Source organism: Fringilla coelebs, assembly GCF_963513975.1.
Source record: "Fringilla coelebs genome assembly, chromosome: 8".
NCBI lineage: Eukaryota > Metazoa > Chordata > Aves > Passeriformes > Fringillidae > Fringilla > Fringilla coelebs.
The window spans coordinates 17,878,673-17,905,182 of record NC_140066.1 but is presented as its reverse complement, the minus strand read 5'-3'; the positions used below and the strand labels follow the sequence as shown (position 1 = coordinate 17,905,182).

The 26,510-nt window shown below is 42.9% G+C and overlaps 1 protein-coding gene across 2 annotated transcripts in view; it reads left to right on the top strand.

Moving 5' to 3' along the window:
* PAX2 (paired box 2) overlaps window positions 1-26,510 on the top strand; it is a gene marked incomplete at its 3' end in the record, with an annotated part of 83,094 nt that overhangs the window by 5,352 nt on the left and 51,232 nt on the right. For both annotated transcript variants that reach the window (XM_084209876.1, XM_084209877.1), the window contains exon 3: window positions 378-575. In XM_084209876.1, the coding sequence (XP_084066002.1) occupies window positions 378-575 (198 nt within the window). The remainder of the gene's footprint in view (window positions 1-377; window positions 576-26,510) is intronic.

The window sequence follows — 26,510 nt, the reverse complement described above, 5'->3', positions numbered from 1 at the left end:
AAAAGAAGTGTGTGCGCGTAATGCGGGGGAAGGGGGAGGCAGCGCCCCTCGCTTCTAGCATACACACACACACATATTAAAAAAAAAAAAGGGGGGGGGAAGGGAAAAAAACCAAAACAAACCCCCCCCCCAAAAAAAAAATGAAGAGCGAGCCCTAGAGAGACGAAGGGATTGCCTTATTGCCTTAGCCCCAGGTCATGCCGCCTGACGCCTCGCAGAGCGGTGATATGCAGCGCCCGAGCGGCCACGGCCCGAGGCCGCGCACCCGCGGGCCGAAACCGAGGTGGGGCACGGGGCAGGGGTCCGCGGGGTGCTCTGAGGGTCAGTGGGGCTCTGGGTGCTCGAGGACGACAGGCCACTGACCATCTTTTGTGCAGGTATTACGAGACGGGAAGCATCAAGCCCGGCGTGATCGGAGGCTCCAAACCCAAAGTGGCCACCCCCAAAGTAGTGGATAAAATCGCCGAGTACAAAAGACAAAACCCGACAATGTTCGCCTGGGAGATCCGGGACAGGTTATTGGCCGAGGGCATCTGCGACAACGACACGGTCCCCAGCGTCTCTTCCATAAACAGGTAAGAGCAACCCCGCACTCGCGGCCCAGTCGCATCTTTACGGCCCCATAAAACCCCTTCCAACAGCGAGAACGGCCTAATCCTTCCTCGGTCAGGGTAGATCCAGCAATCTCGGGTCCCCTGTCCGCAGCGGGACCCCTAGGCATAGCCCGCCAGTCCCCGTCCCGGTCCAGCGGGCGCTCTCTGGCTTCGCCGTGACCTCCGAGCCCAGCTCCGGGCAGCGGGACGGAAAGCAGCTGCCCGTTCCCGCAGCAGCCGCCCCGAGCAGCGGGTGCGCGGATCCGTCCCGGGGCTTGCTGCGGCAGGGCCTCAGCTTGTGCCCGCCGCCGGGCCCGGGGGCAGCCGGGGGCCGGGGCACCGCTGCTGCCAGAGCAGCTGAGCTCCCGCCGAGCAGTCCGGCAGTGCCGCAAGGTTTGGGTGCTCTTCAGGCTGGAGCGGTGACGGGCTGCGGAGCCGGGGTTTCCCGCGTCCCTCGAACACCCCTACCGGGGCGTAGATGACCTCCAGCTTTGCCGGGGTATTAGAACTCTGAGCCGAAAGGCTGCCGTCATCTTCTGCCAAGCCGGGCTCACAGCCGCGAGCCGCTGAGCGCGGGAGGAAGGATTCCCTTGCACCCACTCCCCCGGCTCACTCCCCAGCGATAGCCTGAGGGAACGGCTAAATTTGCCGGGCGGTTCTTTACCCGGCTGGGGAGCGCCGCTCTCCGCGGTCCCTGTGGCCCCGACTCGGTCTGATCCCTGATCTCGCAGAAGGCTGGGCAGCAGCAGAATCGATTCCGCACTAGCGAACCATTTGCCCCCCTCCGCCTTCCTCATTTTCTCCCCCGGCTACTAAGGTGCAGATTTTGTTGATTTTGTTCTTGGAGGGACTCAGATTTGCTCCCAGGTTTGAGGTGACAAAAATAACTATATGACAGGCAAAAATCCAGGATCGATGCAGAAGAAAAAGGAATAGATGTAATCAAGTACTGACAGACGTCAAAGCACTCAGACTGCTCACATGCCTGCACGTTCAAACACAGCGTACATCAGATCTTCACACTTTGGCAACACAACACTCTTGTGCACACAGTAAAAGTAATTACACCGTTTTAGTGTTATGTATGTACAGATACCCTGACTGTGCCCACAGAAATACAACCTCTAGAAACAGAGTAATGCAAAGATATTTGCAAAAGGTACATACATAGGCATGAAATATCTCACCAACAGAGTAAAAATACATGAAATTTTGGATGCAATTCCAAATGTATGCGTCTTCCCAGCCAAATAAATACACACAGGGTATGTGTAAATAAGCACGCAGGCTTCTGTAGTGTCTACATAGATAAAATGCACAAATCGGCATACTGGCCTTTTTGATATATAACAAATTTAGCCAGATTAAAAAAACCAAAACCAAAACCTGGTGTATTTATAGCAAGGGAAGCAAAAATAAATACCAGGGAAAACACAGTGGTATTTTTTTGTCTTGCACTTTTCATGGCAGATTTATCAAAATATGTCTAATAACTCAGACTGTGTATTTCTAAATCTGGCATCCTATATAAATGGGTTTTAATATTTTGCAAATGATATGGAATTATCCCAAATCATCTTGAAAACAGCAGGTAGAATTAGCTAGTGGAATGTACCTTGGCTAAGAAAGATTCCCTCAGACACACTGTCTCTGTAATATACTGCTAGGCTACCCTAGGAAATTATCCCTGTGTGTGCCATCTGTATTAAAATGGTTATTAAGTTATGAACAGGGTAACATAATACTGATCGGCTAATTATACACCCTCCTAAAAAACCTCCAGGTCTCTGTTACTCTCTCAGTCAGGTATTGAAATAATAACAGTTTGACATTCAGACACCTTACAAAGGCAGCTGTGGAAGGACAGACAGCTATCCCTGTAAGGAATTGAGCTGGTGGTAGGGAAGTCCAGAGGAATGGCCATAGGCTCTTTGGAGAAATAGCATGTACAGACCCAACATATATTTATAGTTCAGCTAGCTTAAGGGGTCTCAGCATCCAAAAGTCACTGAAGTCTCAGTCTCATGCTTGCTGGACCCAGTGCCTCACGTCTGGGTTGTGTTGTCCCAGGCAGAAAGCTGAGCACCAGATTTGGCTCCCACCATGCTACCAGTCTGTGGCGGGATTTTGGGAGTTTTGTACCTCAGTTTCCCCACAATGGAAATGAAAACTAATTTTTCTCAGAAGGAGGTGGAAACAGATGCCAGTTAGATTGTGCTTATAAAATACTTTGAGGACAAGTGCTTTGTAGCTGCTAAGTATTATTATACTAGAGAGACTCAGCTGTGACCCACCATGACAATGGTACTTGAGTGTGTAGTCCCCAAGGCTCAAGAGCATTTTAGCTTCGTAAGATTTAGTCTTTCCCCATTCCTTTTAAAAATTCAGACCAAACTTCCCACTGTTCACCTTTGTACGAAGCTCCCCAAAACTCATATCTGTGAGGAAGTGAGTCCATAACACAGGTCATAAAATTTTCAAGTCTGTCCTAGACAAAAACAGGACAAGAACAGGGAAAAAACTGCAGTGAAATAGGAAATATTGAGCATATTAGGACCCAATCCTAGTGCTGTGGAGAGTAGCATGAGCTTCATCACTCCAGTGACTTTCATGACTCCAGCTCACAGAACTCACAAAACACAAAGAAGCTCAAAATTTAAATACACATTTTTCTCTCCCTCATTGTAAAAATTCACATACGGAATCTGGACAGTTTCTTCATAACAGCAAATCCCTTACCTGCAGTAAATTGTCATCTCTCTGATCACGAATCACAAATTGGAGTTAATCTAACACTTAGTCTCTGAGCAGATTCAGAGAGATGACAATTTTAAAACCTAGCCATCAATAAATATCTGTCTTCTTCCTTCTGCAAAATGGGGAGTTTCCAATGCAAAATCTGGTTTTACCCAGTGTCTAGAACAGTTAGAACTACATCCAGGAGTGTTTTAACATCTTAAAGCACTTAGCAAGGCATTTACGGAAAAAGAAGTTACCTATATCCCTAGATAGACTGTGAATACCGTGCTTCAAAATGGAGATGTCCTTGTAGACAGAAAAAAAACTTACCTTTGGTTATTATAAGACTTTTTGAAAATGTATTAATTAGCTTTTCTTTTCTTTCTGAGAATTTGTCTAACATTAGTAAAGGTCTTTGGGTGAGAGACTACAGAACAACAGTTTCAATTCAGTTTTAAAATTCTCCCTTAAACACTTTAATTTTTTTTTAATTCTGTGTGCCTACATTGCAGTGATCTGTCACTATTGCGCTGAGAATAGCAGGACACTTTTGGGACAACATGTTATTTGGTTCTGAGTTTTATCAAAAACTTTTTCATTCCAAACCCACACAGACAAAGCGTAGATACAAGTTCTAGTGAAAAAAACATGACTTAACTACCCTGTCAAGATTCAGGAAAAAATACTAAAGTCTTCTGCTACACAGTAGATTTCTTTGAATTACGGGAAAAATCTAGAGAGTACATGAGCTAACAAGCAAAGTGCACCAGAAACGACAGGACGGAGATCAGTCATCTCTGCGCCAACAGCTTTCCTGTTCCCACTTCATACATTAAGCACTATGCAGTGTATACCAATTGTGTATGCATAGTATACACATATACATACATACAAACGTGTATATGTACATGTATATAGGTAAACTCACACACATATGCACAGTGCATGTAATTGAGAAGCAGGCAAATGACAGAAGGTGTTAATTCTTCGGTAAGCAATTAATGCTTTAAATCGTTTGAGCACCTTGCTTCTTGAGCACTCTGCCAGCCCAAACTTTCCCATTTATCATATAACTATAAACCTTTGGTCCTTTCAGGTTAGACTGTTTCAAGTGAATTTAGACACTGCTAAATTTACATGCTCCTTGTGGCAGTCTCCTAAAAATGAACTTGGAGGTAGATGCTAGCAAGAACTTCTCCTTTGTTTAGCAGAACATATAGTTCATCTAAGAACATAGGTTTCATGAGATGATAATCATCCCAGAGAAATCTGAGTTAGACAGTGTACGTTAGCAGGAACAGGAGGGAGCACGTCACGGAATACTTTCACAGTACTCTAAATTATGCAATTGTTGTTTAAGCACTATTTCCTGCTTCTCTTAAATTAATGAAATATCTTGGATTAATGAATGAGGTCCTGAAAGGCAAAGCAAAACAACCTCCCCCTGATTTTCACCTCTATCCCAGTTCTTGGATGGCCAGGTTCAGTACTGGGAACTCCCAGTTAGTTCTTAGCCAACGCATGTCAAAGGTAAAGCATTTCGGAGTTCAGTCAGTCTTCGGGATACACTTTGGACCCTGCGAACAGAACTAACTGATACCCCATGGCAGAGAATAGAGTTTAGTGCATGTATTATCTCAGTCAAACTGCTGGATGCTTTTCGATCTTCTCTTAGGTATTGGGTATCCATTAATTTCTAGTGTTAAGCATATGGTTTAGGGAGATGTTTCCATTTTCACGATATAGCAATTGGCTAATGATGCCTAGTTAAAGTCTCCAGTAATAATGCGCTTTTAAAAATACATATGGAAAGACACATACATTGACTTGCGTTATAAGGATCAGAGAAATATGCTTGTACGTTGAAATATTATTGAGCATATGGCCAATTTCAGTGGCTGCAGGCTGGCCTGTAGTTCAGAGCAAAGAATGGCATATTCGAAGATCAGATTTCTCTTACCAGTTCTGACATTAATTTTCTGACTGATCTGGACTCCTTAGAAGGCTGTTTTGCCATCTGTAAAATGAAAAGAAAAGCTTTTAGTTACTTTTGTAAAATTCAGTATGATCTTTCACTAAAAATTTCCATTTAATTCAACACTTATATATAATAACGATAAAAAGTTCAAAACTGGAGCTTGGTTGTTTTACATCAGCTGAGACTTTAGCTCATGCAATTGAGGTAAATGTAACATTTCAAGACAATTGTCTGCCGAGAAGCAGGCACATTAGGGCAGGGACTGTGTTGTATGCGGAAGAAATCAGTATTACCCAAACAGAGCTTTCTGAGCCACCCTCACTAGCCAGGAGCACTTGAGAAATCCCCAAAGGACATCCCCCCAAAGTCACTGTGAATTTCCTTGTTTTTCCTTCCCCCTGAAGAAATCTGGAATTCTTGGAACATAGGTACTGAGTCTAGGGAGAAGCTGGAAGAGTTCAGAATATCTCTAATGGCAGCTTATTCATAGTGATCAAAAGTAGTGACAACTGCATTGTCTGCAGTGAACCTGGGGTGAACTGCCTGAGTTTTAACCCGCAAGTGCATGGGTGGGTGCGTGTGCGTGTCACACAAACCTATCACCACTGCTGGTATTTAGTAGGCACAAGTCAGTTTTCTCAATATAGACACCAAATATTCGACTGGGTTTGCCTCTGTCTGACATTGTTTTGGTGCAAGGCAGGGGTGAAGAAAACTTGTCTGACGGTACTCAATGGAGGTTACCAGAACTTGTAAACTGGCACTTCCTCGCGCGCACGGAAGAAACTCGGTATTCTAGCAGGAATCCTCTCTCCCAGCTGATGCTGAGTTTTAGGTTCCTATGTGGTTTCCTGCATCAAGGCACACTCTCAAGATAGAAGACTTCTCCTGCCAGTTGCTTTCAGCTGAGCAAAAAATGTAATCGGGTCACACAGGGCTTCATTACAGGGAATATACTCCTTTAAATTCAGACTCTTTTCCATCAGACACAAACCTGGTATTATCTTCTTTTTATCATTGCAAATAAAGGACAGGCTCATAAAGCAGAGGTTACAGACAATGTTACTGCAGCTGAAAGAGTAAATGAATGCTCACAGCATTTCTCTTTGTCTTATTCATCGTATCTGGCCATTGGAAGGTTGTATGGGGGGAAGTACAATAAGCTAGCTGCATTTTTTCTAATTTTCATATTGCAGAGATATTAGCTCAACAGAGCCAGTCAGCAAGTAGAATTGGTTGTGCCTGGGAAGTTTTGAACTCCCTGTTCTGTGAACCTTGAAGTTCAGAACCGTATCGGCCCCTTTATCACCTAAAAATCCCAGCCCTTCTTTTTTCTATAGATGTACAAAAAGCGCTCGATTTTTGCTGGAAGTTAAATATTTTCCAGCTTTTGCAACTACTGAAATATTGCTGCATTCTGCCATAGAGGTAGCTGCAGTTCTGTGCTGGGTGAGTGAGTCTTATGGAGCTAAACCTCACTTACCAGAATCAGTATTATGTGGAAAAAACTCATTTGACTTTGGGAGAAAAGAGGAGAAAATATAAGTGGCTTGGCCAAGAAATGATGAAGGGGTGAGAACAATATAGGGATCTGAAGGGCACAGTCCCTCCAACAGGAAAGGAATTATTCACATTTAAACAATACACTATAGGCAGGAATGAAGGGAGGCAAGTAAGAAAGGAAACATTTAAATGGTAGCAGAAGGTATCCTCTGATAGGGAGGTCCATTAAAATGTGGAATTGCATCCCAAAGGAATTCCTGATTTCTTGGAATATATATAAGTAGGTGGCATTAATAACAAGCAAATATACAATAAGAAATAATCTTGTGTTGGCTAAAGAGACAGATAATGGTCTAGCAGGCCATCTGGACCTTTTATGATATGACATGGTGCATACAAAACAAAGTTGTGTTTTCAGACGTATATCAAATATCAGAAAACTTCAATCTTTAACCCCAAAGCCTATTCAAACAAAAGATTTTCATTTTACTTGAATAACAGTATATGACTTCAAAACAGTTGAACAAGGCTGATCTTCACTCAGATTCCATTGTCTTTAATTAAGGCATAATGAAATTCAGATAGAATTTAAGCTCTCCACTTAAAATCAGCAAAATATTTAGATATCACACTTTTGCTGTTGGTCTCTATAAATGGAAAGCTAGAGACTTCTAAAAGCATTTGCCATTGGGCTGACATCCACATAGCTCACTGGGGGTTTAGGAAATCCCACCTGTGTGTAGATGGCTTTAACAATGATTACTACTCATGAAAGCATCAGAAAGGTTTGAGTTCCTCTCCCAAATGATTATTTTTTAAACTGAGACTAACAGGAATGAGGATTTTTTCACTGTAATTCATATTAACCTATTGGAGCCTATAGCTGCATTGCCATATTTATCAGTCCTAACAGTTAAAAAATGCCAAGGTAGAGCCTAAACTGTGTAATTGGCATAAGAATCATGAGCACTTGTAATACAATGTAGGTTTGTTTTCACTTGTTTTCTCTTTTCTACTCTAAATTTTAAAGGGGATTTGGATATCTGACTCCTATTAAACATCTTTAAAAACATCTTAACAATGCAGTCCTTTGAGTCTTCTGAGAGCTGACAGGTCCCTTTTCAAGCCCCCACAAGCACTGGCAACATACTTTATTAAACGAGAACTGAAATTCTCATGCTACCACTTGACTAGAGGAACTGGAAAACCCAAAAAACCATGGTTAGGGTTGTGATTAAATACTTAAATACTATGATATTCAGCACTAGCTTCCAATTTTCTCTATTGCTAGTAACTGAGGGCTGATCTTGCAGCACTTACATGGCTATCTACCCAGCTGAAAATCACAAATATAATCACTTGGTTTCCAAATTCCTCAGGGTGCACTTACAAATATTCATTTCCAATCAATTTACACCTGCTAATATTTCTCAATGCTTACATGTGATCACAGAGTCAGAAGAAATGCCAGTGCTTACTATTTCTATTGCAATAGCATAAAGAGGCTCTGTGCATAGATCACAAACCATTGTCCAAAACAGGCACAGCGTAAATAGGAATTTCTTTCAAGAGGCACTTTTAGAAAATCAGCATACACACATGTCTTGGTTTACAGCAGCCCCTTAGCTTCTACCAGGCTCATAATTCAGACAGTCCTCAAGGTTTCAGGGGTCCTGAAACAAACATCTTTGCCTGTCATAGGAAATGAGATATGTGGGAAGGGCTCACTCATCAAGTCCAAGTCTAGGTAAAAAGCAGAGCAAAACTGAAGAGTCCTTTTCTCTGGGCTCATATTTGACAAGACGGAGGCTGCACACCAGCCAGGCTGAAAGAGCCTCCCCCCTCTTCCATGATAAGTAGGCATATAAATAAATAAATAAATGGCATCCTAACTGCACTGAGAACTCAATAAAACAATCACATCAAATATGAGGAGGTATAAATCTCATGTCTGCACAGGTAACCCACTCAATTGCTTTTATTATGGCTCAGCCTGACTCCATTTATTACCATCCGTGGCCTGGGTGAAGGATGTTTGCATGGAGGGTGGTCTCCTGGTGAAATCCTATCCCTGGAGCAGTGACAATCAGCCCATACAGAGCTGGATTTTGGTGGGGAGACCAAAGGCAGATCCATCTGTCTGCATGAAAACTAATCAATAACCCTGTAACTAGACCCCTTGTCACTGGGAAATGGACAACACAATAGTTCAATCCTGGAGCCATAGGAGAGGAATAGCTGTGGTTGGAGTATGAAGAATGACAGGATATATGCATGAAATGCTTGAGACATATGGAGAGAATATGTCTGTCCATACAGACATTGAGGAGGAGCGATGATATAGAAGGAGTGTAGAGGGTACACTAGTATATAGTAGGCAGATTTGAAAGGCTGATGTGTTCAGAGGTGGGGATAAGGAACAAAAAAGCCAAACTATACTGCATTTTTTGTACAGGACATTTATACAGGGACTGTAAGTGCAAGGCAGATAGGTACCTTTGGGAAAGCGTGCCTGTTGGTTGGATACTACATATTGGTATATGGTAGAGAGCACGTGTCTCTGAGCAGGCACGTAGATGGTGATACAAAATGCTGCTACGCAAAAGGAAGCATATTCAGGAGTTCAGTGCAGTCAGGAAAGGATATTCTTTGTCCTTTGTCTGGCTTGGGATTTATGTGTGTACTAGTTTTGACAGAGAGGAGGAAGAGTGATGTGCCAAAAGCCTGAGCTCACAGACTGTGAGTACACAGACACACTTCCCAGAAAATACTATATATGAAACATTTAACCAAACCTCACCGTTAATTCAGGAAGGGAGATTCTGGTGGCTTTTCTCTGCCTCTATGAAAAATAGAAATAGGACATTTCTTGCTTTTGTCATCCCTTAGCTCTGCAGTTCCTGTAGCATTTCTAAAACCTGCACAGCATACTGTTCCTCAGGCTTCTAGCAATTCCCTAAGACATGCACACATACACAGGTAGGAGGAGTTTGCCACTAATAATTGTTCACTCCTGGGGGAAAATTTACTACTCTTATGTTTAGCTCCATTTTCAACAGATCCTCCTCCTTCCAAGGTAAGAATTCTTCCCTCTCTTATGGGTCCAAGGCATAAGGGTTAAATAGCCATCTCTGCTTGGAAGACAAATTGCTTCAAGATTAGTGATCAGCTCTGCTCAAAATGCCCATCACTGTATTTCATTTGAGAAGGGTGGTACCCATGTTTTGCAAGCAGACTGATGTCTGCTTGCTAATTCACACAAGGAAAAGCAGACTCTGCAACCAGACAACAAAGTCACAAAAGAAACCCTCATGTATCTGTCAGACAGGATGCCCTGTACCACCTCTAGTTCCAGGGTAGTTTGCATAGTTCTGGCAACAAAAAGAGCACTCATTTCATTGGTCAGGAAGGAATAATATCACAGCCCTTTGATTCCCAAAATCAATCCTCATTTGTTTCAAGCTGGGCCAAAATACAACAGCATCATCATTACCCCACTGCCCACTTTCAAGTTCTCACCTTAAAATTGCATTAGATTCTTTGACCACTAAGATTTGAGCTTTTCTTAAAGGGATTACTGCCTTTCAATATACCCATGTTTCTCTAAAAAAATTTTTAAGAGCAAGTTTTGGTCATCTGCCTCTACAAAGAAAGACCACAGCATGATGTAGCTAGGTATTAGTGCCTGCTGTTAATATTTGCCTAAATTTAGGCCACTTCTTGGTTGTTTAACTGCAGACATTTGAACTTGAAAAATTAAACTTTTATGCATAAATTACACATAAACAAAAAATATATATTCATTTATAAAATCAATGTGAATGGAGGCGGTGTATAAGAGAAGAGAAAAGGGAGGAATAACATTTCTGAAGAAAAGAATATCTTGTTTGCAAACCGAGTGCATGGGGAAGTGTGTTTCAGGGATACCCTACGTACAAACGTGCCAAGGCAGTGCAAGGGGAGGCAGACTGGAAAATGTGCAACGTCCCAAATTCCCTTTCTCTATGGAACAAAAAGCAAATTTAGAGTTTGAAAGAGACAACATTTGTAGTACTGTTTCTGACAGATGAGCCACAACATGAAGTTTCCAGAATAGGAAGAGAGCACAGTTGGGTGGGGTTGGATAAGGAAAGAGCAAGAGGTAAGGATGGAGTGAAAGGCTAAAGCAGATTTGAATTTTATACTGTCAAAATCAGACCTGCCGTGGCTTTCCAGAAGGCAGTTTGGGCCACTGTGCCAAAGAAGATGCCGAGTCATTCAATATTAACATCCAACTCCCTTATGCGGCTTTAACAATTTCAGGCTACATGTGTGCCTGAGTTTAGGATCTGTGAGTATGAAGGCAGACAGGATGGGGACAGAGTAAGTGGGTCTGGCTGCCTGCAGATTCTTGTGAGGGGTGCAGGCTGGAGAGCAGGGAGGAACTGCATGGAGGAGTTTGTATGCTTGCACATGAGAAAGCACAAACAAATTTGTAAAAAGATGAGTACCATGATTCTAAACCTCCTTTGCAGTTTACATGAGTTTTTGTGACTTGCAAATATCTAAAGAAAATTACACCTTTATGGGATATCTATTGCTCTTCACGGCCCACAGAAAAAAAATGAGAGAGCTGGTGGCAGGGGGTGACATGAAATGGAAGGGAGTGTGGTCCATTTCAGGTGGATGTGTATACAAGGAAATGCCCCTGGCACAGTGAAAGACAAGGGATAAAGTGATCCTGGGGAACACAGTCTTTGAAGCATGCATGCATGAGGAGGATGCCAGCCCTGTAAATGAAGCCTTAGCACTGCTCAGAGCACCACCTTCCAAAATGAAAGCACTTTCTGCACCTCTTGAATATGCTCCAGGATCACTCTGTGCACAGTGAAGTAATTTGAGCATGGAAACCTGGGTGCCTTTGTGCAGATAAACCTTTGAGTCTCTATTGTTCCACTAGACAATCTTCTCTGTAATGGATATTTGGGCGAGACATGCCCTATACCCCACGACATGTGTACAAGGAGGAGCATTGGGCATATCACTAGGGCAACATGTCCAGCTGGGAGTATAGACTTTTAGCAAGTAGGTATTATTGGTCTAAGAACTAAGAATAGCCTTATCCATGGAAACAACGTTGCAACTCTGCAGTTACATGCAGGGAGTCACAGTGGTGAGCAAAGGCACAGCAGTAGCTGGGACTCCGCACGGGATTCTGTGCCACTGCTTCCCGAGGGCCAGAGAGTCTTGTAAATGCACTGATGAGCTATGGCTCTAAGCAGATGCAGGGGGAGTCCTAACAGTGCTCATATCCTTGCCAGCAGTTCTTTTGGACAGATGTGGGGATAAGGTGCTTTGGGAGCTGTACCACCAGTGTGCTGAGGAAACACAGCTGGTGAGATGGGCAGTGTCAGTAACACAAATATGTGTGCAAGCATGTGTATGGCATCTGCTGAGATGTGTGGACACAAAATGTGTACAACAGGGCAAATATGTATATTAAAGAAAATGTCATGCACAAATGTAGGGACATGTGCCTGTTGTGGGTACCAAGTGCGACCGAGGGAATGAGGGGTGTATATGGCATGATACCTTTGTCAGGGAGTGGATGTGTGGTAGTTCACCTGATACATGATGCAAGAAGAGGATACCTGGGGATAGTGGGGGCAGAGGAGATTACACAAGAGGAGATATTTCTAATTATAGCTATAGCTTAATGCACTGGACTCTGCCCTTCTCTCCTCTCCCCTCCCCTTGCACTCTTTTCCTCATTACCCAGGTTATCTTGTTTGGGTTAAGAGGCCAATTTCAACAGACTATAATTGAAGAGTGAAGAGAATCTGATAAGATAAGGAAGGGACATCATTCCTCAAGGGATCAATAGAGGTTTCATGTTCCTCCTTCTCCTGCTGTGTCCCTAACACGTTAACACTCTGTGTCCGTGGGCCTGGTTTATTTACTCGGCTTGCCTGCAAGACTGGAAAGGAAGTGTGGGAGTAGAGTGGGGCTGTAGCCTGTCTGCCACACAGCCAGGGCAGGCAAAGGGGCATAAGGAAGGGACCGTGGTCTCCTCTGGGACTCATGAGGAGGCAGGGAGGTGAGAAGTCTGATACCCTTCTGGCTCTGGCAAGGGCACGGATTAACAAGGGAGGTGTTCACCTTTGGCCTTTTATCTCATCCTTGCTCTGCAATGAAAGGATATTGATAATTTTTCTTTATTTAGACTTGCTTTCCCTACTATCCACGTGCAGACAAGCTCAAGCTTTTTATAAGCACTCAGAGGGCAACCTCTCAGGGCCCCTCAGGGTGACTGAGGCATAATTACCCCTTCCACAAGGAGGGCTGGTAGCTGCTCCTTGGTAGGTTTATGTCAGTATCTGAAGTTCAGGCTTGATGGACCCAGTATCTCACAAGCTGTTCTTAGTAGTTTTCTGGACCAAACCGGCATGTTTGGGATCCCCTTAAGAAACATGAAGCTGTCTCAGCAATGAATCCTCGTGGCAGGGCTGCAGGGTCTCCCACACCGCAAAGGAAGAGTTCTTTCCTCTCCTGAGTCACGTTCTTTGGCAGGAAGAAGCGTATCTCACAGAAGCAACGTTAGATTGCTTATGTGAGATCCACAGGAACTTGTGCCCATGTGAGATGCATATGAATGTGCAGGCAGCTGGGGCACTGTAAAGAAGTCCCTCCAGGAGGCCCAGCCTCTCACATCAGCTCTGCGGATGTTCTCCCATCCCTGCAGCTGGCATAGGAATGCTCAGGCACAGGGAGATGAGCTGAGGGGTCAGCACAGTACAGGATACAATCCAGATCCCATACAACAGGGCTGGGCAAGTTGCTGGAGAGACTGAGACACGGAGGGGTCTGGAGCTGAGATATCTTCTTCCAGCTGATTTCTCTTTTATTTTTAACACCCAGAGAAACAGACGCTGAGAGCAAGTCAGTCATGCAGTGAGCATGTGGCAGAGTTGGGAATACAACCCAGATCCCCTGACTCCCAACCTCAGGCTTTAACCACTAGACCATGCTTCCCTCTAAGCCACCTTGAACTTTCCTCAGTGAGGATGGGGGCTACTAAGCCTCTGTGGGCTGCAGTTTACCAAGCTGTCAGGAGTGTGCTCACTGGACCGCCTCACCAGAGACAGCCTTCCTCACGCATGCTAAAAAAGTTGAAAAGAAATTCATTTCATGGCCGGTGGTTGCTTAAAAAAGGCGATTCCAGCATATGTATGTGATAAATGTTAACTGTGCATTAATCGCATTAAAGAGGACCCTATAAACTTTTCATTTCTAATTAAATTCTGGCCGGTGATTCTGGCGAAGCCAGCTCACTCCGGGCCTTTGTTTATGTGGAAAATTAAAATGCAAATACAATGGAATTTATTTCCATTACTAGAGTGATATGCTGGGCTTCTCTGTTTAACAGCCTCCAATTATTTTTCAAACAGGTCTCTCTCCCTCTTTCCCTCCCTTTCTCCCTTCTTCACTCCCTCATTTTTTTCTCTTCTCCCTGTTACCCTGATACTGCTACCCAGTGTGAGGGGTGGGGTCTGGTAAAGCAGCGGTTGGACTAAGGACCATGTAATCTGTTCAAGGTCAAATTCAGGCCAGAATACGGAGGAGAAAGAATGAAAAAGAAAATGAGAGCACAAACAAGAGAGCAAGGGAAGTAACAAGGCTTGAGCTAATGAGAGGATGAGTAAGGAGTTACCTGTTAGCAACCTCACTGAAAAATACAAGCTAAATTCACTGGCTTGCTAAATCCCAGCCGTACATATGGCCTGACTGAGAGAGGTCATAGATCTTTCCCTGATGTTTTGATGAGAGGGTACAAATGAAAACTCTGTCTGGAAGTTTTCTGGATCTTTCACAGCCTTTTTCATAGACTTTGTCTGGATGCGACTGCTGCTGGGCTAAACCCTGATGAGGACTGAGGAAGGACAGAACAGGCCCAATGCCAGACACATTGCCTGTGCAGAGCAAATAAATTCATGCAGCAATGACACATAATCATCAGCTGAAAAATAACTGAACTCTCTTGTTCATTTCCAAGGGACCAAATGTGGCCACACTGTCTTAAAGCATTACTGCACAATACCCGCACAAGTCAGAAGCCATTGCACAAACCCAGAGATTCATTGTAGGTTTAAAATTTCTTAACACATATATTTACTGCTAAATGCTGCTGACACAGAATCCCATTCTTTCTTACATATATGAGAGACCCAGGTCAGTTCAGACTTGGGAACATTGCTAGTCAGTCACACACAGATCAGAAGCATCTGTTAACTGACACAGATGCCCTTCTATGCATTAATGTAGAAAGTCATACAAGAAGACCCTTGCAAAGGCAAGCGTGCACTTCACTGAAGACATGTAGTAATTTATAGATCCTTTCACAGACTCAGTCAAATCTATTTGAAACTGCACAGAATTGTCTTGCATGTAATAGTGAAGAACCTTATCCAAAAACATAACTGAAAGGTCTTAGCAAAATCCCTGAGTACACCAGAAGATACGCACACCTTGAAGCATGCAGCTGAGAACCAGCCAGACATGCTACCCCACGTGTCACACACACGAGAGACGTACCTTCAGCACAGCCTGCAGCAGGGAGAGCTCGTGAGCAAAAGGGATATTCTTTTAGTGCATGTGAGCATCTTAAGGAATCACCTAGTGTAAATGATCCTGCCCCAACTGAGACAGGGAAACAGGAGAAGGACACATTCACTTACAACCCTGAAAAGAGGCCATTACCCAGTCAAACAACCCAATCCCTGACATCATTATTCAATACACAGGAGCCCTGAAATGCACACTAACTCAATCACACGATTACAAAATAATACTGATGGAATCAATGAGACAGACATGCAGACATACAAAGCACACCCAGCCTGGTGTTAATACACAATAACAGCCGCCCAACAAGCAAATACAAAACAGCCATTCACGAGCACAGGGCAAAACACCAAAACATGGGGCCACATTCTCAAGAGAGACTTGAAAACTCTGGTAACAAAACCCACCCTTGCTAGTGGGGTCTTAGGGTATGGGCAAAATCTGGCAGTTGTCAGTCTAGTGAGCAGCAAATAGTAAAAGCCTTGTTGAGCAGCACAACTGAGCACATTCATATTCTAGTGAGGCTGGTGGACTCCCAGGGCGCTCAGAACCATTCAGGATTGCACCCATAGCATTGAAATAGAGTGATCTAGTGAAGTGACACCTGCTCAGTGACCAAAAGCATCATGTAGGCACTCTTAACACAAGAAGGGGTGCATGACATTCAAGCCTCACCAAAACACAAGCCATTATAAGAAAGGAAATCCTACAGAATATTGCAAACAAAACAAATTCACACTGTGGATAGATCAAATTACTGTTGAGCACCCAAAGCTACAGAACCATCTCACAGATGTGCCTCTGTAACACAGCCAAATCCTTTTCTCAAACCACAGCAGCACCTCCAAACCTAACACAGCTCTAGTGTCTTTCCTTTTCAGAGAGGAAAAAAGCAAAGTGACACAGAACAGGCTCATAACGCCACAAATAATCAACCTTCCTTGCGCCTTGCAGATTGCCAGACCATGCTAACCCAAGTGCTTAACACACAGCCCAAACAGCCAGCTTTTGCAAATCCTGCATGATCTTCTTGGGAGGGAGATGGGGGAACCAGACTGTAAGTCCTTTCCCTGGCACAGCAGGCAGCAGCTCGTACCAGGTTGCGTGCACAAGAATGTGCTGTTACTGAAACAGCCAGCAAGGGTGGGGGAAGGCTACCGACGGTTGTGTGTGCCTGCGTGTGTTGTGTGTACAGGAATTCCCCTTCCTCTACCCAGTGCTGCTGCTTGTAGCCATTAAAAAGCCCAGGTCCTCATGCTGGGTGTTCAGTGAGTATTGATTTGGTCTGCAAGCAATTTTAATATTTCTTCAGGGACTTTCCAGCAACAGCACAAGTCATTAATTCACCCTCCCAAATTGCTTATTCAATAGAAGGAACATGGCTCCTGAATAAAGTCCCAGAATTTATGTGACTCACATGAGTCAGGAGGTCAAACAACTGTTATGGAGCGAAGTTAAAAATCCAAATAAAATATTGACACTTTTTTGGGAGTGAGAGGAGGGGGAAGGGGGAATGGAAAGAAAAGGTATTTAAAATAGGGTTTTGTTGCAATGCCCCCAGGATAAAGAATGGAAAGAGATTGAAGACAAGCAGGAGTTTGTAAAATCAATGGGATTTATTGCATATCCGCTTGGCATTTAATAACTCCTTCCTTTCCATCTTCCCCTGCTCTGTTTGTACATGGGGGAGATAAAAACTCCAAATAGCCAGGCACAAAGTACACAGATGGACACCCCAAACACGAACACACAAAGGCAGGTACGTGCAGGGATGAATGTTACTGGGAGGCAGTGGCACAGCATCAGAAGGGCCTCTCAGGACTCAGTATCTTGACTGAACCAGATAGAGCCATTCACACAGGGAATTATACTATGCCCATATAGTAGCAGGGAGTGTGTGTCCACAGTGTCAGTTCAAAAAAAGGCTGGGAGGGGAAACTGAGGCACAGAGCGGATTAAGCTCACTCACAGAGCTCATCAACAGAGATCCAGGTCTCCTGGTGTCCAGTTTGTGTTTTTGCAGTTGAATGATGGTGCCTTTTACGAGAATGAAAGCGCTCACATTGACTGAGATGAGGCCTAAAGAAGGCCCCCATCTCACAGGAGGGACACACAAACCTCACAAAGAAATGGGTCTGTAGACACCATACAAGCCCATCCATATGCAGATAGATGCACACAGAGATACAAATACATACATGCTTTTACTAAGCTCATTGACATTCAGAATGCAGCACAGCCAGATCACACACACAGAAGTGGGAGCACACCTGCAGACAGACAGACCTGCAATGGCCTGTGTGTACAAACCCATGAGCACACACATACACACACTGGTACAGCAGTACCACCCCACAGAGCAGCACAGCCACTCTGAAAGTCACTGCTTCCACAAACCTAGGTTTTACTCACAGGGGCATCCTCTTAGCTCGCTGCACATAAATGGATGCCCACGTACACTGAAGTGCATTCTGCACAAGCATATTAATATATAGGCCTGTCTCCTTATTGCATTATACTGTGACTGTTTCAGTGAAACCATGCTAATTTTCTACCACTCAAAGATCTGAGACTGCTGTAGCCATCAAATAACACTATTCATAAGCAATAACTCCATAAAAAACAGCACACAAAATATTGCCTAACCATCTAATCAAAGAGCACTGGATGGCTTGGGACATTTAAGTGGCTTTCTTTGATTTCTTTGGGATTTTTGGGGTTTTTTTTGGTCTGGTTGACTTTTTAGCAAAATCTTAGGGCAGCTGCTTTCTGAGATGAGATTTTCCAACAGGCAATTTTTTCAAGGGCTTTTTTGCATTGTGATAAAGACATTTGATAGAATTTCCTTCCTAAGGTATCTTTTGACTAAATACACAGTGTGTTTTAAAATAAAGGAAGGTAATGAACATTTTAAAATTTCCATAATGATGCTCTAAAAATATCAATATTCCTGCATTAAAATATACTTCTGTCCTACTTCTAAGGTTATTTTGTTCATGATTGATTTTGGAACTGCCTTTTCGAAATTACATGATGGAATCTCTGGTTTACCTTATGCTGCCTCCTGTCTTCTTAGACTACAATACATTCAAGAAAAAATGTCAAGGGACTGTAATTTCTTAAATACCCTTGCCTACATCCCTCTATATTCCTCTGCCTATGAATCCTGATTGCATCTGATCTTGTTGAACTTAATTTAGATTTAAAAAAAATTAAATACATGCTGATTTACAGCTGGAGGCATTCTGATTCATTAGGTGAACAAGTACTTAATTCAGATTAAGGGGACCATGTTTTAAAATAATGGAACTGAATAAAATAACTAAAATTCTTTAGGATATCATGACTTGCAGAAATAATATATCATAATTTGCAATATTGTATTCCACTGCAAAATCGTAAACTGCAAAATTTGAATAATTCAATATTGATAACTCAGGTCTTCAGATAACAATTCAGTGCTAAACAATTGCTGCATCTCTTCTGTGTTTACCCCAGCTAGTGCCTGGTTCAGAAAGTCAAGCTCCAGACAAATCAGTCTTAGAGATCACTAAAGCTCACTGGGAGAAAAGTTGCCTGCATGGGGATGTAGGGATAAGGAAACACTTGTGTTTGTGGGAGGATCATTTAAACTGCTCCTCTTGGGAGGCTGGTTGTCAATTCGGAGTTGTTGGAGGAGTCTCAGCTGAGATGGTTTCATTGAGAGGGAATAGAAAGCAGGCTTGTTTACACAGGGGTAAATGGGAAAATTAATCTGAATTAACTTTGCAACTACATTGGTTAAAAGCATTAAAACATTGTTCAGGTGCTCATTCAAAATTTGAGTGTCCTAAATTGAATTAAGTTCACTTCATTTCCAAAGTGAATTAAGCTAAACTAAATTAAAGCTGCCTTAATTCTAAACAAGGGAGTCAGAGGTGTAATGCAGTTTAACTAGACCGCTTTAATTTCACATATTCAGTTAATTCAAATTATTTTGCAGAGCCTTATGTAGATAAACCCTTAATCTGCTTACTCCTATGGACAGAGACTGTACTTATACAGGAGCCAGAAAAAGGGGACCCAGAGATTCAGGGTACTCCAACAGCCACTGCAACTGTAACAGAAAAGGATGGATATAATAGGCTGGTGAAGGCTCACAGAAACCCACAGTTCTGTAGTTAATCACATGGAAGCCAGATATGTTTTTTTAGGAATAGAGCAGTTCTGCAGTCACAAACTCACACAATTATGCAAATGTACACACAGGTATGGATGGACCTTATAATACAGCAAGGTTCCACATAAATTATTGATCAGTATTCAGATATGTTAGCTATTACATCATAGATATTAGAGCCTTGTTAAAGACTAGTGCTAGGTGATTGTGACTTATAATTTTTAATAAGTATGTGCTGTACAAAAACATCCATATAGATAGCTGATGATGGTTTCAAGCCACACATCTGTATATTTTCCCGTAAAACTCTGTTAAAACTTGAAATGGTTGAAAAATATTTATTATTCTTCATGGGACCTGAATATTTAATATGTGACCCAAATGCCTAACTCCATGTACCCACAGTTATAAATGCAGACCTGTTGGTAAAGATAAACAGGTATGCTGGCTGTGTGGGGAATTAAAACATACCAAGAAACAAATGCTAATGCATTTCCAACACAATATGGACACATAAACCTACAGCTTGTATCTCTAAGCACTTGACCTGACAGTGACTTACATGAGCCAAACAGACTGGTTACAGATTTATCTTTTCACTATATAAAACTGTCTTTCTCTTATAAATATGAAAACTAGACAATCTTCTACAGAGACAGGCACCAACTTGATGCTGGGAGTCTATGTAGCACGCACAACCTGAAGTGCTCACTTGTCCTTAACTGCTTCGGGTAACATGATGAAGCAAGGAATAAATGACACCAAGAACAACAAGGATGAGAACTGGAAGGGAAAGATTCTGGTTCTCTGTGAATATTTTTGATGTGTTTTTGAATCAGAACTTTATTAAAATTCTACATTTCAGAGTAGTTGGAACCTAATTTTTCAATAAAATCTAAACATAATATTTTTATTTTTAGCATAGTCAACAATTCATCTGAAAAAGGTAATTTTAAAGGAAACCCCCAAATTTTTCCTCTCTAATAATATTTACATTTTTCTTACAATTTTGTTGATTTTTTTTACAAGCTGGGTTAAAAAGAACATTAGATTTAATAAACACATCCTCAGCATTTTTTTTTCTAAATTTATTTTGGCAAAAAATCTTCTAATGGTAAAGGGTCCACTGTGAAAATTTTCCCCACTTCTGAGGAGTGTAACGTAGGCACACAAAATGACATCCCTGTAAAAGGAAACATTTACTTATCCAACACATTCAAGCATGCACTGCAGTGCAGCACTCTGCAGGATACAGAGATAATACACAGCTAATACACAATGCTGCCAAAACCAAAAGTTAAAAAGTCCTGAGTCAGTACCCTCCAAAATGAAGAGACTGGCATAAAATTCTCAATGCTGTAAATAAGAATTTTTTTTTTTCCTTTGCCTCCAGTTGTGGCCCCTTGGGAGTCAGCCAGGTCCCACTTCCACCTGGTTCTTGCAGTTATGAAAGCCAGAAATACCTTGGTATTAAATGAAAGCTGAACTAATTGTTTATCTTCAAGATCTGAGGCTTTTCACAAAATACCAGCTATGGCATAACTTGCAAGAGGGCTGAGAATGTTATCTACATTTATCTGATTCCTCCCAGTTCAAGACTCCCTTCCTAGTACACACATGTCTTCTGTTAATCAAAATGAATGTCCACAAGGAATTCAGCACAGACTCCTGAATTTTAATAACTGGAAACGGGCTCAAAGCAAAGCTTTCAATTAAAAGTTCCCCTACTCCAGATTAAGATATTTAACCTTGGCAAGCCCGTGTGTTTCTGTAGCTCTTCTTAACTCACCCGCTGGCACAGCCGCTGCTCTGCCAGCTCCAGCCCGCACTGCGTGGCACTCACCGTGTGCTGGCAGCTCGTGGGGCTGTGCCCTATGCCAGCTCCATGCTGCTGCAGCAGCACTGCTGGCAGGACTCAAGCTGCCCAGTCTACAGGTAACAGAAGATGACACTCTGAACTGCAGAGTTGGCACTCTGAACTACACATCATTGCAGTGTAGGTGTAATCAGAAAACAATTCTTAATTCCTAAGAGGTCAAAAATTTCTGGGCCTTTTCATGGCAGAAATTTCTTGCTAGTGAAAGGGACTTTAGCTACTAGTGATGCTTTTCCCCTGTTCTCTTCCTGTGGCTTGTTAGTTTTACAGCTTTTGGTCTTCTATTGCAGAGATTATGAATTTGTTGAGGGGAAAAGGTAGATCTGTATCTGCTTTGATGGATACTTTGATGGATGCTCTGAGTTGAATGTCTGCTCCATGGTTGCCTATGGTATTAAAATTTGGACTCAATGATCCAGGTGGTTCCTCCTAGGCCTGTGTTTCTACATTCAAGACCAGTAGTACTCTTTTTGTCATATAAGAGTTCCTTAATTCACCTTAAACCCAGGATGTCAAAAACCCAGGATCAAGTTTACTTACAATATTTTGGTACCTGTATGATATCCTCTAAATGTTTGGATTTTAATGAATTTCTGGAAGAAAGCCTTCAGACATGAACTGAGTATAATGAAAGTAGAAACACCTGCCTGAGGACATTTCTATCCTGCAGTCACTCCTTGAGTGCAGCTCTTGTAGACATTTAAGCCAGCCAGCCTGGGTCCTGATGGCTCTAGAGCCACAGCTTTGCATAGCACAGCAAATATTCAAGTACACCTGTTTCCCAAGTGGGCAAATGGTTCTCACAGCTTCATGCAGCAATTCATTCTAGGGGGTCAGGCTAGGCAACCTATCCACGTGGGGCTGACCACTGTCAATCATCAGGACCAGGGCCATGAAGTTGCATACTATTGCTCAGCAGAATGAGGTGGCAGGCCAGCCTCCTGCCTGGCACATCTACTCTCAGGAGGCAGACATCTTCTTCTTTCTTTCTTTCTACCCCTCTTCCTTATGTCTGCACTTGTACCATGCAGCACAGCAGAACTGGAATGAGTAGAGATCTGCTAGAAGCTGAACGTTAATGCTCTGCTCAAATTAAATGAAATAAAACCATATGGTGTCATCATGGGTCACTGATTTAAAACAACAAAAAAATCCTAGCTCCACTCTAAGCCCTTCAGATAGTAAAACTGATGCTGCGAATTGTGTCTTCTTACAGTGCAGTCAAGAAATGCAGTGAGAGAAATGGGCAGGATTGAGCTTTCTCTCATGTTCGTACTGAGCAGGCTAACCTGGAACAAAGTGACACTTTTCCCCCCATGTCTGCAGGCACACGATGTCAGTCTAGCCCCAGTGAAATTGATGGACCTACACAGATTAACATCACATACAGAGTCAATTCTCCTCAGAGAGGGCTGGGATTGTTTTTTGAGATATGTAAGGCATCTCCATTTTGACCTCTGATCTATTTGGAAGCTTTGGGAAAACAGATAATCCCTCTTCATGTACCTACTTGGACCATCAATCTAATCAATCTAATTAATGTTTCATACTTGTGCTTATAAGCTAACATAGTACATGATCACTCATCTTCTCTCTCCTTTTCCAAAAGGTAGGGAGAAAGAAATGCAATTTTCGTGATAGAAGCAAGTTTGAATGTGTGAATATTGCTTGTGGCCCCTGAATATGGCAGGGTTTGAAGGCATTCTGTTGTCTTGGCAGGGAGTGCCAGAGCCCCAGGCCAGCTAGCGAGGAAGCTTCTCCTGCCAATGTCAGCTGTTTTTCTGAAGGTTCTAAGTGTTGCAGTAGATTTTGAGAGCAGTAGCTTCTACTGCTCTCATCCTACTTCCTATGAGAAATTATTGGTTGGCTTTACGTAGCAATTGCAGCTCTGATTTTCCCAATTACATCTGCTGCTGCAAATTCAAACACCACCACCAAAGCCTGTGCAGCTGAAATACAATTCCTGTTGCCTTTGCCCATTTCCCTTCACAAAGAGCCACTGTCAGCAGGGTACATGTCACTTCTGCTTCAAGCAGGAGAACGAAGCCAATACTGTGCTACAGCTCGCTGAAGCACTTACTTGGCCCCTGTTTATTAGAGAGTCTGAGCCCTTCACTCCTCCTTCCAGCTGTCCTCACTGTGCCCCAGGTGGCACGGCAATGCTCCTATCTTCACACTTCAGGCAGGAAACAGAGCACAGAGAGAAATGCCATTTGTCCAAACTCTTGATGAGAGAGGTCCATGACAGAGCACGAACTGAAGCCCTTCCCTAAATCGGATTAGGCTCTAACTATCAGACTTTCTATTTCCCTTCCTTCACCCCCAAATCCCTCGGCTGTTTTTCCTCACCACGCTACAAAGCTTGCTTTCCATTTTGAACTTTGGGCAAACAAGATTTTCCCTCCCCTCTTCTTTTGCTCAACCGCGAATTCAGCTGTGTTTCAACCTATGCACAGTAACATAAGAGTGTCTCCCGTTAGAGCCGAAGCCCCATTCAGAGCTCTTTATGCCTCTGCAGCGCCAGTCTGCAGGCGGGATATTGTTGGCTCCATGGGGGCTTTCACCAAAGACCCCAAAGCTGCCTCTTCTCATCCCATGTTGTCCCTCTTTGCCAGCATTACTGGGATGGCCACAAGCCCTTTTGTAGGAAGCCGTCTGATACAGAGAAGGCTTCTGTCTCGCCCAGCCCTGCCCCGTGTGCCCCGCGGGCTGCCTTGTGCGTGGCGCCGCCACGGCCCGCGGCTCAGCGGTACAGCCCAGCGCTAATTAAGCGGCGCGGCACAGCAGGGTGTGTGTGCCTTGGCCATCACAGCCTCCCCTGGACACGGTGCAGAGAAAAGGCTGAAGCTTCACAATGTTAGCCTTCCAAGAACCGCTTTAATTGCCCAGTAATGCACACCCTGGGGTCTTGTAATGTGCTTCTAATATGGAGCATTTAAAATATGAATACTCCAAAACAATTACAAGGAGTTTGGTGCTCTGCTGAGTGTATCCTTCCACCCTCAAAAATAATCCACGACAATGGAATCTGATCAAAGTGAGGATACCAATGTTTTCTGAAATCTGTCAGGGTCTTCTTGAGGCAGCAGGACACACCAATCTTTCCTTCGGTTGAACTTCACTGTGTTCTTCCAGGATTAAGACAATTGCTAGATTGTGACTCCAGATTTTTCTGTTCTACCTTATCTCCCTCTGATCAGCCCTAGTATGATTTTTTTAAAATTTGAGATACTGTCAAAACACTCTGCCAGACATAGTAAGAGAGAAGAAACCACCAAGTATGTTAGGCTTTAAGAGAGTTTGGATAGAAATGTCAGAGAAGCAAGGTGAGTTTTTTGCCATCTTTTCTATGTTCCTTTAGTGAGTAATTTCTGGACAAGTTTAGAAGTGCTTTTCTACTTGCTTATTTGCAAGGAGTGAAAGTTCTTCTCAGAAAGCACTCTGGCTCAGCTAATTTTAACTTCTAATATTTCTTGTTACATCTCTTGATCAGAGCTTCTCGCAATTGTAATACTAGAAGAGATTTTTGTCTGTCCATATGTATTCAGAATCAGGAGAAGGAATTCCATTAAAACTGACAAAAAAAAAATGAAATAAAAATCAAACATTGGAAATTCATGATCTAATGTTGAACATCTAAGAAAGTCAAAGGCGTTTGGAAATAAGCTGTTGCTTTCAGCTGATGCTGTATGCAATATTAAGTCTAGAAGGAGTTACTACAAGCCAACTATAGCAACTCATGAATTCCAGGATGGATGTATAATTCACAGTATGATACTATTTACTGTAATGACATTATATGCCATCACTTAACATAATATTGCATATTAAATTCAGATTGTGAAATGAAGTTCAGTTGCTTTACTGCAATCAAAGATCTATAAATGTCCTGTTACTGAAACTTCAGAAGGCTATGTATTAAATCTGTTTATAGTACCCAAAACTCAAAGTAGTCAACTTGTACAAAAATTTCCCAGTGGAAAATGAAAAATGGGAATTTACAGTAAATACCAGTTTATGTTCCTAATTAAATACAAATGCTGTCATTTGAGTTACTGATTGTGATGGAATTAGAGCAGGGATGAATTTAGTCCAAAGGGTCAATTTCTCTTGCAAAAAGATGTTTGAAAATACTGGCATTTATCTCAAGAAATCAGCACTGATAACTGATATGCCAGGACTTGTGTCCCTTCTGCATTTGGGAAGGGCTGAGGATGTAATCTGCAAGACTTTTCTTTCTCCAGTGTCTGAAGGCAAGAACAACCCATCAAAGACAGCAAGAGGTGATTGAGGTTTTGTGACCTCTTACACAGCAGTAATCCAGAAATCCTAGATTTGAGGCAGCAGAGCTGGCTTAGTGCGTATTTCAATCCCTGGTAAGGGTGAGAAGCTTTCAGCAACACTGAAGTTTAAAGACAGCATTATTATGCTGCATTTGTTGCTACAGGGCCAGGTCAGCTCTGTTCATCTTTCATCTGCTGTTTCATTAGGTGGTCTTTTGTAGGACAGACTCACTTGAAGCCTCTCAAAGCAGCAGCAGTGCTGCCTGGCTATTCTGCTGTTTATCACTGTCCCTAAGTGAATCGACCCAGGGGGATGCACTGCCGTGTTCTGTACTGAGCATTAAAGTCCTGAAATTTCCCCTCTTTCCTTAAAACACTGGAGTTGAGTCATGACTTTAGGGCAAAGGAACACTGCTGAGGAGAGTCTTTTCAAGACCTGCCTCTTCTTTTAGCCACAGAAAATATGTTCTACCAGATACCTCATTACCACTGTGCATTTGATGCCAAAAATTATTTGACCCAAGCCACTGGAGGCAGCACAACCAGAACTGCTCTCCTCTGCTCATGGATTCCAGACACTTTCTTTTGACATAGACTGGTTTCATTCTTAGGAATGGAATGTTTCTGAACAGAGCCTTTCACCTCTGGGTCACTAGCAGAAATCTGGCCCTGCTTGGTAGTGACCGAAAATCATTACCAGCTGACAGCTACTTGGTGCAATGAGCTGGTGAGTCTCATTCCAGTTCCTAATGGACACATCTCAGTAAACACAGTCACA